General features: G+C 58.2%; 1 protein-coding gene across 1 annotated transcript in view; it reads right to left on the bottom strand.

The window, feature by feature from the left end:
* Nucleotides 1-1,291: 1,291 nt before the first annotated feature.
* Nucleotides 1,292-12,971, bottom strand: part of PPL (periplakin) — a 39,373-nt gene continuing 27,693 nt past the window's right edge. The window contains exons 14-22 of the mRNA XM_054390935.1: nucleotides 12,656-12,813; nucleotides 10,355-10,533; nucleotides 10,132-10,270; nucleotides 9,048-9,241; nucleotides 7,676-7,826; nucleotides 6,916-6,999; nucleotides 5,849-5,965; nucleotides 4,504-4,596; nucleotides 1,292-3,976 (exon numbers count right to left, since the gene is read on the bottom strand). Coding sequence (XP_054246910.1) covers nucleotides 1,292-3,976; nucleotides 4,504-4,596; nucleotides 5,849-5,965; nucleotides 6,916-6,999; nucleotides 7,676-7,826; nucleotides 9,048-9,241; nucleotides 10,132-10,270; nucleotides 10,355-10,533; nucleotides 12,656-12,813 — 3,800 coding nt within the window. The remainder of the gene's footprint in view (nucleotides 3,977-4,503; nucleotides 4,597-5,848; nucleotides 5,966-6,915; nucleotides 7,000-7,675; nucleotides 7,827-9,047; nucleotides 9,242-10,131; nucleotides 10,271-10,354; nucleotides 10,534-12,655; nucleotides 12,814-12,971) is intronic.

Genomic DNA, 12,971 nt, shown 5'->3' on the forward strand with positions numbered 1-12,971 from the left:
CACAGCTTCGTTTCTCCAGACCTGGTCTTCTCTCAGGATGGTCCCCAGCACTTGGGCAGCTGTCTACAGTGAAACTGGCTGCCCTCCCAACATGCAGCTGATGTGACCTGCTCCTTCTGCTTGCCTTGGAGCCATCTTCACCTTTGGTCTCTATCAACAGCTGGATACAGCTCTCTGTTTGACTGCTTGAGTATAGAGTGAGGAAACTGCAGGTTCTGCTGAGTCCTTGGGCTTCAGGTCCTACTGAGGACTTGGGCTTCAGCTTCTGCTGAGTCTGAGCTTCAGGTTCTACTGAGTCTTTGAGCTTTAGGTTCTACTGAGTCCTTGGGCTTCAGATTCTACTGAGTTTTTGAGCTTCAGTTCCTACTGAGTCTTTGCACTTTAGCTTCTACTGAGTTTTTGAGCTTCAGGTTCTATGGAGTCCATGGGCTTCAGGTTCTACAAAGCTTTTGAGCTTCAGGTTCTATGGAGCCCTTGGGCTTCAGGTTCTACAGATGTAGTTTTTGAGCTTCAGGTCCTATGGAATCCTTAGGTCCTACTGAGTCTTTGAGCTTCAGCTTCTGCTGAGTCTTTGCACTTTAGCTTCTACTGAGTTTTTGAGCTTCAGGTTCTATGGAGTCCATGGGCTTCAGGTTCTACAGAGTTTTTGAGCTTCAGGTCCTATGGAATCCTTAGGTCCTACTGAGTCTTTGAGCTTCAGGTTCTATGGAGACCTTGAGCTTCAGGTTCTGTGGAGTCCTTGGGCTTCAGGTTCTGTGGAGTCCTTGGGCTTCAGTTCTATGGAGTCCTTGGGCTTCAGGTTCTACTGAGTCTTTGAGCTTCAGGTCCTATGGAATCCTTAGGTCCTACTTAGTCTTTGGGCTTCAGGTTCTACTGAGTCTTTGAGCTTCAGGTCCTATGGAATCCTTAGGTCCTACTGAGTCTTTGGGCTTCAGGTTCTGTGGAGTCCTTGGGCTTCAGTTCTATGGAGTCCTTGGGCTTCAGGTCCTACTGAGTCACTGAGCTTCAGGTTCTACATCCTAAGGCTTTTTCTCTTGGTTTCTGCTGGCTTGAGTGACCAGGTAGGGATGAAGAGGGGGAGGAGGTGGTGCTGTGGTGCTGATGAAGGTGTGTCCCACTCTACTGGTGGTGTTCTTCTGCAGTGGGCAACAGCAAGCAGCAGCGTGGCTTGGTTAGCGCGGCTGGGGCAGAGGCTGGAGCAGCATGGGAGAGGCAGAGGAGGAGGAGGAGGAACGGCAGCGATCTGGGAGCCTAAGGAGTGGTGCAGCTCGGAAGAGCTGCTCCTGGCTTCCTAGAGTGGAGGGAGAGCTGTGCAGCTGCTGCCAGACACCAGGACTGCCAGCTCCTGGATGGACATCTCCTTGTTGAGGTAACTGTTGTACTGGGCCGTGCTCAGCCTGCCGCTCTTCAGGGCGTCCTCAATGGAGAACTCTCGCCCCGACTTCCTGTCGAGGATCACTGAGGACTCCCCGTTGGGGCCCTTGATGGAGATCTCCTCCCAGTCACACTCCTGGCTCTTCAGCTTGACGAAGAGGCTCCACTCAATGAGGCCGAAGAGGTGAGCTTCCTCTGGAGACATCTCCTTGCCCGTGTCTGGGTCGATGACCACAATGGAGCGCCTCAGGTGGTTCTCCCTCTGCTCCCTCTTGATGGCCACTGTCTTGAGGCGGTTCTGGAGCTGCTCGATCTCCGCATCCTTTTCCCGGGATAACTGCTTCAGCTCCTCCAGCTCCCTTTCCAAAGCCTGGAACCTGGAGTCCAGGTTAGTTCCGCTCTCCACGTGGCTCATGTTCCTCAGATCCCGAGCTTCTGTTGCCGTCAGCTCGATCTCTGACTGCAGCCTCCTGGTTTCCATCAGCAGGTTCTGCTTCTCAAGGTGGAGTTTGTGGTTTTCCTCCCTCAGCAGGTCGAGCTCCTTGGATGACTTGGAGTTGTTGAACTCCACCTCGGACAGCCTGGTTTCCAGGCGGTTGATGTCTGCATCCAGCTCCCTCTTCCTCCTGCTCTCCTCCTCCAGGTTGCTCTTCAGCTTCTGGATCTCATACTCAGTGTCTCCTTTGTCCACCTGGACACTCTCTGAGAACACCACCTTCTCTTTCACCTCCATCTTCTCCAAGGAGAGCAGCTTCTTCCTCAGGGCTTCCAGTTCTGTTTGCAGGACCTGTCTGCGGTGCTTCTCTTCCTCCAGCTCCAGCTTGAGCAGGGAGTGCTCCTTCTCCTGCTGGGGGTCCTGCTGAAGGATCACCTTCTGCTTCACGGTCACTCGTTCCGTTGTCTCCCTCTCCTGCTCCTCCAGCTCGCTAAGCCTGATCTTCAGCCTCTGCACCTCCAGCTCTGCCTCCCTGCGGGCCTGCCTCTCCTTCTCCAGCTCCTCCAGCTGCCGCTCCAGCTCAGACCTCCTCCTCTGCAGCCTGCGCAGCTCCTCGCGCAGCTCGTCAATCTGCTTCAGCTCGCTCTCGATGCTCTGGGAGAAGGAGTTTACCTCAGCTTTCAAGGCAGGGTCTTGCTCGTACTTCACCACTTCCTGCTGGACCACTTTCTCCTTCACCTGGGAAAGTTCTTCCTCCCTCTGCCTTACTTTCTCCTCCTGGAGCAGCCGCTCCCTCTCCAGGTCGATGTGTTTCATCTGCTCGTCTGCCAGCTGCGCTCTCAGAGACTCCACCTCCTCCCTGGTCTTGGGGTCTTCCCGGAACTGCAGGATTTCCTGCACCACTTCCTTCATTTGCACTTGAGGTTTGGTGTCTTTCAGAGCTTGTATCTCCTGCTTCAGCTGGTAGATCTCCAGGTCAGCTCGCTCGATGGCTCCTGTCCTCTCGATGATTTCCTCCCGCAGCCGCAGCAGCTCCTTTTCAGTTTCTGGGTCGTTTTTGTACTTGATGACCTCCTTAATGACTTCTTTGACTTCTACCAGCGGCCCTCTGTTCCTCAGAGCAGCCAGCTCACTCTGGCAGCTCTTCAGCTGCTCGTCACCCCCTCGGCACCTCCTCTCTTGCTCCACCAGCTCCAGACGAAGGTTGGCCACTTCGTTTTCGGCCTTGGGGTCGGGGCGCACGATCTCGCGCACCTTCTCCTGGACCACCACCTTGGAGTTCTCCTCCTCCAGCAGCTGGATCTTCCTGAGCAGCTCAGCCTTCTCCCTCTCGTTGGAGCGGCCCTTGGACTTCTCGTCCTCGTACTGGCGCCGCAGCTCGTTCACCTCCCTCTCGATGGCCAAGTCCTTCTCCACCTTCAGCACCTCCTTGACGGTGATCTTGCCCTCGGCGATGGCCCTCTCCTTCTCCAGCCGCTTGAGCTTGTCCTGGAGGAAGCTGAGCTCCTCCTCGTGCTTCTGCCTCAGGGCACTCTCCCTCTGCTTGCTCTCCTGCAACATCCGAAACTCCATCTCCAGCTGAGGGTCGTTCTGCAGCTTCAGCACCTCCTTCTCTGTTACCTTCTCCTGCTCTTTGCTCTTCTCGCTGGACAGCACCGCGATCTGTTGCCGCAGGAGGAGGACTTCGTTCTCTCTGGTTCCTTCCTGCCTCCTGAGTTCTTCCAGCTCTTCTTTGAGCCTCAGGATCTCGTCGGCTTGAGCCTTGTCCTGCTCAATCCTCAGAACCTCTTTCACGATGTACTCCTGGCCTCCTTCCCTCTTCTCGTGCTCCAGGACGCGCAGCCTGATTTTAAGAGCCTCCAGCTCGTCCTGGAGGACCTGATTCTTGCGCTGCTCCTCTGCAAGGTTCTGCTGCAGCTTATGGAAGCTCTCCTCCAACTGAGGGTCAGGCACTTTCTTCAGCAGTTCCTTCTTCACGACCATCTCTTGGGGCTTTTGGTTCTGCAGGTGGACAATGTTGTTCTGGATGGCTTGGATCTCCGCTTCCAGCTGCTGCCGGCGCTGAGTCTCATCCTCAAGCTCTTTCTTCAGCTTCCAGACCTCCTCCACAGGCCTCACAGCTGTTTTCTTCTGGGCAAAGTCTTCTGTCAGTTGGACCTCTGGTTGCTGTTGTTGAAGGAAGAACATGGAGTCAAACCCCTCCCAGCAATAACAGTTTGGGGGCTTATGTCTTGTGCCACCTCCCACCAGCCCTGGCTGCTCAAGGCCTCATCCAGCCTGGCCTGCAACACCTCCAAGGAGGAGGCAGCCACAGCCTCCCTGGGCAACCTGTGCCAGTGTCTCCCCACCCTCACTGCAAACAATTTCTTCCTCCTCTCCACTCTCCCTCTCCCCTCTCCCAGCTCAAAGCCATTGTCCCTCATCCTGCCACTCCCAGCCCATGTCCAAAGTCCCTCCCCAGCTCTCCTGGAGCCCCTTCAGGTACTGGAAGGCTGCTCTGAGGTCTCCCTGGAGCCTTCTCTTCTTCAGGCTGAACAGCCCCAACTCTCCCAGCCTGTGCCCATAAGGGAGGTGATTTGGGGGGGCATGAGCCATTAGCTAGACTGGTTCCCAGTTCAGGTTGTAGTAGCAAGGGCACAGGAGTGTGCTCTGGCCAGGACTGTCCTCTGCATGGCCTCCTGCCCATCCCTTACCTGCCGCAGAAGGCTCTGAGCAAACTCCAGGTTCTGCAGCCTCTGTCTGTTGACAGCATTGACTTCGGTGAACTTGGCTGCCAGAATGGCTTCCTAGGGAACAAAAATGCCTTGAGAAGAGGTGGTGGAGCTAGGGGTGCTCAGGCAGGGTGCTGAAGAAGTCAACCATGGGTGTTCTACATTGGTGATCTACCAAACCTGAGGGAGGAAGACTGCTGCAGGCACTGTCACGGTCACACTGTACAGCTCCTCCTCAAGAGATGTAAAGAGATGAGGCTGAGGAAGAACAAGTTCCCCAGGAGCCAGCAATGTGCCCTCAGGGCCAAGAAGGACAATGGTGTCCTGGGCTTCATGAGGAAGATTGTGGCCAGCAGGGCAAGGGAGGTTCCCCTCCCCCTCTACTCTGCCCAAGGGAAGTCACATCTGGAGTCCTGGAGTTGTGGGCTCCCCAGCTCAAGAGACACAAGGAACTGCTGGAGAGAGTCCAGGGGAGGCTGCAAAGCTGCTGAGGGGCCTGGAGCAGCTCTGTGAGCAGCAAAGGCTGAGAGCCCTGGGGCTGAGAGCCTGCAGAAGAGCAGCCCCAGAAGGCAGCTGAGCAATGCTCAGCAAGAGCTAAAGGAGCTGTGGGGGGGCAAGAGGCTGGGGCCAGACTCTGCTCAGTGGTGCCCAGGGCCAGCACAAGGGGCAAGGGGCACAAAGTGGCAGGCAGGAGGTTGGATGTGAGCAGGAGGAGAAAGTTGTTTGGTGTGAGGGTGCTGGAGGGCTGGAGCAGGCTGGCCAGAGAGGTTGTGGAGTGTCCTTGTGTGGAGAGCTTCCAACCCCCCCTGGGCATTGTGCTCCTGGGCATTGTGCTGTGGGTGCCCTGCTGGAGCAGGGCTTGGGCTGGGGGAGCTCCAGAGGTCCCTTCCAGCCCCACCCTGCTGGGATGCTGTGCCTGCTTTTATAGGCACCAAACAGGTCCTGCCTGAAGCAGCAGGCTCTGATTGGAGGTATCTCTCTGCAGCACACGTGGCCTGTGGTGGTCAGATCTCAGTCTGTGTTTCAAAATCCTGGCAGGGGAAGAATTCCAGGGGCTTGGCTCTTGCCCCCTCTTTCCCTTCCAGAAGGTGCTAGATCCTGTTTTTTTCTCTCCCATTATGGCCAGCCCAGTCCTGACAAGTGGATGAGTTTGAGGATGACAAATCCCTTCCCCACCCCAATTCTCTGCCCTTCCCTACCCAAGCTCTCTGCCCTTTCCTCTGGTCCTTTCTGGCCCCAAGATCCCCAACAGCAGCTGGAGCTGTTTGCAGGATCCCCATTGCTCCCCAAGCTGTCCTCTGCTTGCTGCAGGCCTCCCCTTGCTCACCTCCTCCTTAACTTTGGCAGCAGGAGACTGCAGCCTGGGCTTCTTGCTCGTGTACCCATTGCGGCCATTCTCCAGGTCCAGGATGGACCTCAGCTTCTCTGCTTCCAGCTCATAGTCCTGAGGGAAGAAGTTCCCAGTGGGAAAATACCATTACTGGTGCCCTTCATGCACAGGTCCTCCCTAAACCCCATCTCTAATGACTTCTGCCCTTGGGCTGTGTGTTAGGGGAGCTGCTGAGGTTGGTGGGACCCAGAGCACTGCTGGCAGGACCTCTGGGCAGGCTGAGCTGGATGCTGCTCAGTGACCACAGCAGCAGAGCTGCAGGGATGTGCTGCCCTCCCAACCTACCCATGCTGGGCCTGGGGTGCAGACCCTGCTCTGCCAGGCAGGAAACCTGAGCCAGCTGCCATGCTAATGGCCACAGGATGTCACAGGACCTGGCTTTAGCTCCTTAGCTGGCTGAGCAAGGACTCTCCAGGCTGTCTTTAGGAGGCTCCTTGTAGGATGTAGCTGATTCTGCCCCTCTGCTGTTCCTGCTGAGACCTCCCCTGCAGTGCTGGGGCAGCTCTGGAGTCCTCAGCACAGACAGGGAGCTGTGGGAGCAGGGCCAGAGGAGGCCACAGCAGTGCTGGCAGGGTGGAAGCCCTCTGCTGGGAGGCCAGGCTGGGAGAGTTGGGGTTGTTCAGCCTGGAGAGGAGAAGGCTCCAGGGAGACCTTCTGGTGGCCTTGCAGTGCTTCAAGGGGACAGAAGAAAGCTGGGGACAGAGTTTGTCTCAGGGCCTGCTGGGACAGGCCAAGGGGGGATGGTTGGAAGTGAAAGAGGGAGATTGAGAGTGGAGAGAAGGGAGAAATGTTTGGCAGTGAGGGTGGGGAGAGCCTGGCCCAGGCTGCCCAGAGAGGTGGGAGCTGCCCCATGGCTGGCAGCAGTGCAGGGCAGGTTGGTTGGGGCTGGGAGCAGCCTGCTCTGGCTGCAGGGGGTTGGTCTACATGACCCTTAGAGGTCCTTCCATCCAAAGCAGTCCCTGACTCTACACCAGTTGTCCCAGCAGCACAGCTGCAGTCCTTACCTTCACTGCCTGCTGGTATTGCTGAGCTGTGGCAGAGACCTTCTGCACCTCCTGTTCCTTGCTTGCAATGTCACCGAGGAGTGCCTGGCACACACAGACACACATCAAAGGGGACACCAAAGCCAAAGGCCTTCTGCAGCCTTCTGGAGAGCTCCCAACCCCAAGAGCTCCAACCTTCTCCAGCTGGGAAGTGTCACCAAGGCACAGGTTGGACACTGTGACCTCCCACTCTCACAATCAAGCTCAGTCAAGCTCAAAAGGTGCTGGAGCAGCTCTGCTGTGAGCACAGGCTGAGGGAGCTGGGGGTGTGCAGCCTGGAGAGGAGAAGGCTCCAGGGGCACCTCAGAGCTGCCTGCCAGGACCTGAAGGGATCCTGCAGGAAGGCTGCAGAGAGACTTTTGCTGAGGGGGTCTGGAGCCAGGCCAAGGGGGAATGGTTTGGAGCTGAGGCAGAGCAGGGTTAGAGTGGAGCTGAGGAAGAAGTTCTTGAGCGTGAGGGAGGTGAGAGTCTGGCACAGGCTGCCCAGGGAGGCTGTGGCTGCCTCCTGCCTGGGAGTGCTCAAGGCCAGGCTGGATGAGACCTTGAGCAGCCAAATCTACTTGAGAGCTGTCCCTGCCCATGGCAGGGGCTCAGGGAAGCTACTCTCTGTGGTCCCTTCCGACCTGAGCCACACTTCCAGGCTGTCACCAGGAGCTGCCTAAGTTCTCTCCCTTCTCCTGCTCCTCCTCCTGTCCCCGTGGGTGCCCCTGGGGGCTCTCACCGCTTGGCTCTGCAGCTTCCTCTCCACCTGCTGGATGTTGTCTGTCTCCTGGGGCTCGTAGCTGGGGACACTGCCCAGGAACTGGCTGAGCCTCTCGTAGTTGGTGCGGTAGTTGGAGTAGGCACTCCTGGCCTTCTGCAGGGTCTGTGTCCTGGGGGGGACACCAGCTCAGCTTCACCACCACCACCCTCCTCCTGTCAGCTGCAGACACCTTGCAGCCCAGTCCTGCTTCCCCTGCTCCCCAAGGACCCAGGTGTGAGCCAGAGTTGTTCTCTTGCCGAAGTCTCTCCATCTCGGTGGGAAGAACATTCAACCCCCAAAGCTGCCCAGACCTCCCCAGCCAGGAATGGTGGAACTATGCCAGAAACACTGGAACTGTGCCAGGAACATCTCTCTCCTCCTCCTTAGCTCTCCCTGGAAGCCCTTCTGCACCTTCTCCTTCCCATGAAGGTTTTATCACACAATCAGAAAATAATAGGAGTTGGAAGGGACCTCTGGAGGTCATTGAGTCCAACTCCCCTGCCAGAGCAGGGTCACCTAGAGCAGGTTACACAGGACAGCATCCAGGTGAGTTTGGAAAGTCTCCAGAGGTGGAGACTCCACCAACTCTCTGGGCAGCCTGCTCCAGGGCTCCAGCATCCTCAAGGTAAAGAAGTTCCTCCTCATGTTCAGGTGGAACTTCTGATGTTCCAGTTTGTGCCCATTGCCCCTTGTCCTATTGCTGGGTACCACTGAACAAAGCCTGGTCCCATCCTCCTGACACCTACCCTTGAGGTATTGATCAGCACTGATCAGATCCCGCTCAGTCTTCTCTTCTCCAGGCTCAAAAGCCCCAAGCCCCTCAGCCCTTCCCCATATCAGAGCTGTTCCCCTCCCCTCAGCATCTTCACAGCCCTTTGCTGGACCCTCTCAAGCAGTTCCTGGTCCTTGAATTGGTGAGCCCAGAACTGGACCCAGAACTGCAGGGCAGAGTAGAGTGAGAGAAGAACCTCCCTTGCCCTGCTGGCCACACTCTTCCTCAGTGCAGCCCGGGATCCCATTGGCCTTCTTGGCCACCAGGGCACATTGCTGGCTCATGGGGAACTTGTTGTCCCCCAGCACTCCCAGGTCCTTCTCCATGGAGCTGCTTCCCAGCAGGTCCCCCCTCACCTGCCCTGCTGCAGGAGGTTGTTCCTCCCCAGATGCAGGACCCTGCTTGAACTTCATGAGGTTCCCCTCACCCAACTCTCCAGCCTGGGCAGGTCACAGTGGAAGGCAGCACGGCCTGCTGCAGGGGGGGTTCACCTCTTCCAGAGTGGTTCCAACCTCACTGCAAACATCCTGGCTCTGCAGGCTGGTGCAGCCCTAGCTGGGTCCTGCCCTGGAGCCTCACCTGTGGTCGATCTGCTTGCTGAGGTTGTTGAAGCGTTGGTTGAGTTTGTAGAGCTCAGCCTCCTGCCGCTCGATGTCAGGGCAGTGCTCCTGGAACTTGCTGGCCAGGGTGTTGGAGCAGGACTTGGTCCTCTGCAAGTTCTGCTCTGCTTCACTGAGCAGGAACTTCTTGGACTGGAGCTCAGCACCCATGGCCTGTGGAAAAAGCAGGAGAGGTTGTCCATGGTTACATTTATCACTGCTCCCCACCAGCTGCTGCATGGAGCTGCAGAGGATCATAGCAGGGTGGGGTGGGAAGGGACCTCTGGAGCTCCCCCAGCCCAAGCCCTGCTCCATCAGGGCACCCACAGCACAATGCCCAGGAGCACAATGCCCAGGGGGGGTTGGAAGCTCTCCACACAAGGACACTCCACAACCTCTCTGGCCAGCCTGCTCCAGCCCTCCAGCACCCTCACACCAAACAACTTTCTCCTCCTGCTCACATCCAACCTCCTGCCTGCCACTTTGTGCCCCTTGCCCCTTGTGCTGGCCCTGGGCACCACTGAGCAGAGTCTGGCCCCAGCCTCTTGCCCCCTACCCACAGCTCCTTTGTCTCTTGCTGAGCATTGCTCAGCTGCCCTCTGGGGCTGCTCTTCTGCAGGCTCTCAGCCCCAGGGCTCTCAGCCTTTGCTGCTCACAGAGCTGCTCCAGGCCCCTCAGCAGCTCTGCAGCCTCCCCTGGACTCTCTCCAGCACTTCTCTGTCTCTCCTGAACTGGGGAGCCCAGAACTGGATCCAGAACTCCAGGTGTGGCTTCATTGGGGCAGAGCAGAGGGTGAGGAGACTCTCCCTTGCCCTGCTAGCCACACTCTTCCTCATGCCCCCCAGGACCCCATTGTCCTTCTTGGCCCTGAGGACACATTGCTGGCTCCTGGGCTTACTGCAGTTAACCTGAGGATTCACACCCAGGAGGAAGAGGAGGAGGTCATCCCTTTACCAAGCGGTTGGAGCTCCTGGGTTGGGCAGCAACGAGCCCAGCTGTGGGGAGGTGGTTGTGCGTGTGGAGCTCAGCAGGAGGGCACGGAGCTGGCTGGAGCAAGCACTCACCAGCAGCTCCTCCCTCTTGCGGTCCATGCCCCGCGGGTCCTCAGGCACTGTGTCATCCAGCACCAGTTTGTTCTCATAGGTGGACAGCAGGTCCCGGCCTTGCTGGAGGCTCCTCTCCAGGCTGGTGGCCACCTCAACCCTTTATGGGCACAGGAAGAAAGATGTTTGACCACCTCTGTGGCTGTGCCCCACCTCAGGCCAGGTCACCTCAGCCAGGGCTTACTTCTCCTGGGCGGCGCTGAGGAGCTGCACCACGCGGTCGTACTTCTTGCTGGTGTTCTCCACCTTGCTCTTCACCAAGGAGGCACTGCCAGTGTTGGGCACAGACTCGATGAAGGCCTCACACTCCTGGATCTTCCTCACCTTCTCGGGCTCGATGCGGCGAACCTCATTGGTGATGTTCTGCAGGGGAGCAAAGCAGCACAGCTAGGACCTGGGGGCTGCACAGGAGGTGGCCCTGGGCTGTCCAGGGTGAGCAGGGAGGGCAGGGCTGGAGGCATCTCTCTGGTGGCAGGAGGCCTCTCAGCCCTCTGTGGGACAAAGGATATTTTGTGTTGACTTTCTGCAGATGGCACTAAATTGGGTGGCAGAGTTGATCTGCTGCAGGGCAGGAGGCTCTGCAGAGGGCCCTGGCCAGGCTGGATCCATGGCTGAGGCCAATGGGATGAGGTTCAACAAGGCCAAGGGCTGGGTCCTGCCCTGGGGTCACAACAACCCCAGGAAGGCTCCAGGCTGGGGGCAGAGTGGCTGCAAAGTGCCCAGCAGAGAAGAGCCTGGGGGTGCTGGGTGCCAGCAGCTGAAGAGGAGCCAGGGAGTGCCCAGGTGGGCAAGAAGGGCAGCAGCAGCCTGGCCTGGAGCAGCAATGGGGTGGCAGCAGCAGCAGGGCAAGGATTGTCCCCGCTGGTGAGGCCACAGCTGGTGTCCTGGGTTCAGTTTTGGGTCCCTCACTCCAGGAAGGACATTGGGGGCTGGAGCAGGGCCAGTGAAGGGCAAGAGAGCTGGGGAAGAGGGCTGGGAAGGAGCAGCTGAGGGAGCTGGGGGTGTTGAGCCTGGAGAAGAGGAGGCTGAGGGAGACCTCATTGCTCTCTGCAGCTCCCTGAGAGGAGGCTGGAGCCAGCTGGGGCTTGGGCTCTGCTCCCTAGGCTCAGGGAACAGAAGGAGAGGCAATGGCCTGAAAGTGTGCCAGGGGAGGGTTAGGTTGGAGAGGAGGAAAAATTTCTTTGCTGCAGGAGTGGTCAGGGACTGGAAGAGGCTGCCGAGGGAGGTGGTGGAGTCCCCATGCCTGGAGGTGTTGCAGAAAGGTGTGGCCATGGCACCTGGGGCCATGGTGGGGTTTGGTTGAAGGTTGAAGGCCTGGATGAGCTTTTCCAACCCAACCAATTCTATGCTTCTGTGACTTGTGTCTCTCCTGGGACAGTGCTACTAGCCCTGAGCATGGCAGCTCCAGCTGGGGAGTGGTTTCCTCCAGCTCTGTCAGCACAGTGCTGGACTCCTCGGCTCTGCAGTCTGCCAGCTGAACCCTTGCCTGGACAGCTGCAGGCACTAGCAGCAATTCACTTTCACTTGTGGTGGCACCTGGGGTTTGCCACAGCCCTTGGCAGGTGATGCAGCCAGGAGCAGAACTTCCTCCAAACCCGAGGGAGGTTTGTGGCACAGAGCCTGCCTTAATTAGGGGTGGAGGAGAGGAAAGGAGCAGCAGGAGGCCAGCACCAGGGCACACCAGAGCAGGTCCACCAGGAGAAGTTGTGCCCTGCACCAGCCCTTCTCCTGCTCCTTTCTGAGCTGGTCAGGGTGGTGGCAAAGTTAACATCCCTGCTGCACTCAGAATAGGCACAGGAGCCAAACCTGAGGGCTCCCTCTCCCCACAGACCCATAGAATGCACTGGGTGGGAAGGGACTTCTAGAGGTGATGCAGTCCAACCCCAGCAGCCAGCAGGGACACCTCCCACCAGCACAGGCTGCTCAAGGCCTCATCCAGCCTGGCCTTGAATGTCTCCAGGGATGGGACCTCCACTACCTCCCTGGGCAACCTGTGCCAGTGTTTCCCCAGCATCACTGCAAAGAATTTCTTCCTCCTCTCCACTCTCACTCTCCCCTCTCCCAGCTCAAAGCCATTGTCACTCATCCTGGCACTCCCAGCCCTTGTACAATGTCCCTCCCCAGCTCTCCTGGAGCCCCTTCAGGTACTGGAAGGCTGCTCTGAGGTCTCTTTGGAGTCTTCTCTTCTCCAGACTGAACAGCCCCAGCTCTCCCAGCCTGTGCCATAGGGGAGGTTCTGATCATCTTGGGGGCCCCCTCTGAGCCCAGCCCATGCTCTGCAGCCATCACCTTCCTCCCATTTCACCTTCCCATGACCAACCTGGGGGGAGGACAAAGGGGTTTTTTTTGGCTTCTGGCAGGGTTGCTCCCCATCCCCCCTGGCACCATCATTCCCTCTCCACGTGCTGCTGGGCTCAGGGAGTGCTTCCAGCACCCAGCCTTTGAGGGCCATGCTGGAGGAGCCCTGGGAGCTGTGCTGCTGTACCTTCAGGTCCTTGGAGCGCTCGGCGCTGTCCTGCACGGCACGGCTCTGCTCCAGGGGGGGCCGCAGGTTGGCTGTGATGGCTTTCTCCTGCTTCTCCAGGTCACTGTTCACCTTCTCCAGCCCTGCCAGCAGCTGGCGACCCCGCACCGATGCAGCGTCTGGGGAACAAGGCGGGGGAGGGGCAGGCTAAAGCTGCTTGCAAGCTGCCTCGAGGCTCCAGCCTCCTGCTGAGCCCCAAACCCGCACCCCCCTCTGTACCCGAGCCCTGCCTGGCTGCTCTGCCCCTGCACTCATCCCAAATCCGTGGTACCCAGGA

Source organism: Indicator indicator, chromosome 22 (genome assembly GCF_027791375.1).
Source record: "Indicator indicator isolate 239-I01 chromosome 22, UM_Iind_1.1, whole genome shotgun sequence".
Taxonomy (NCBI): Eukaryota; Metazoa; Chordata; class Aves; order Piciformes; family Indicatoridae; genus Indicator; species Indicator indicator.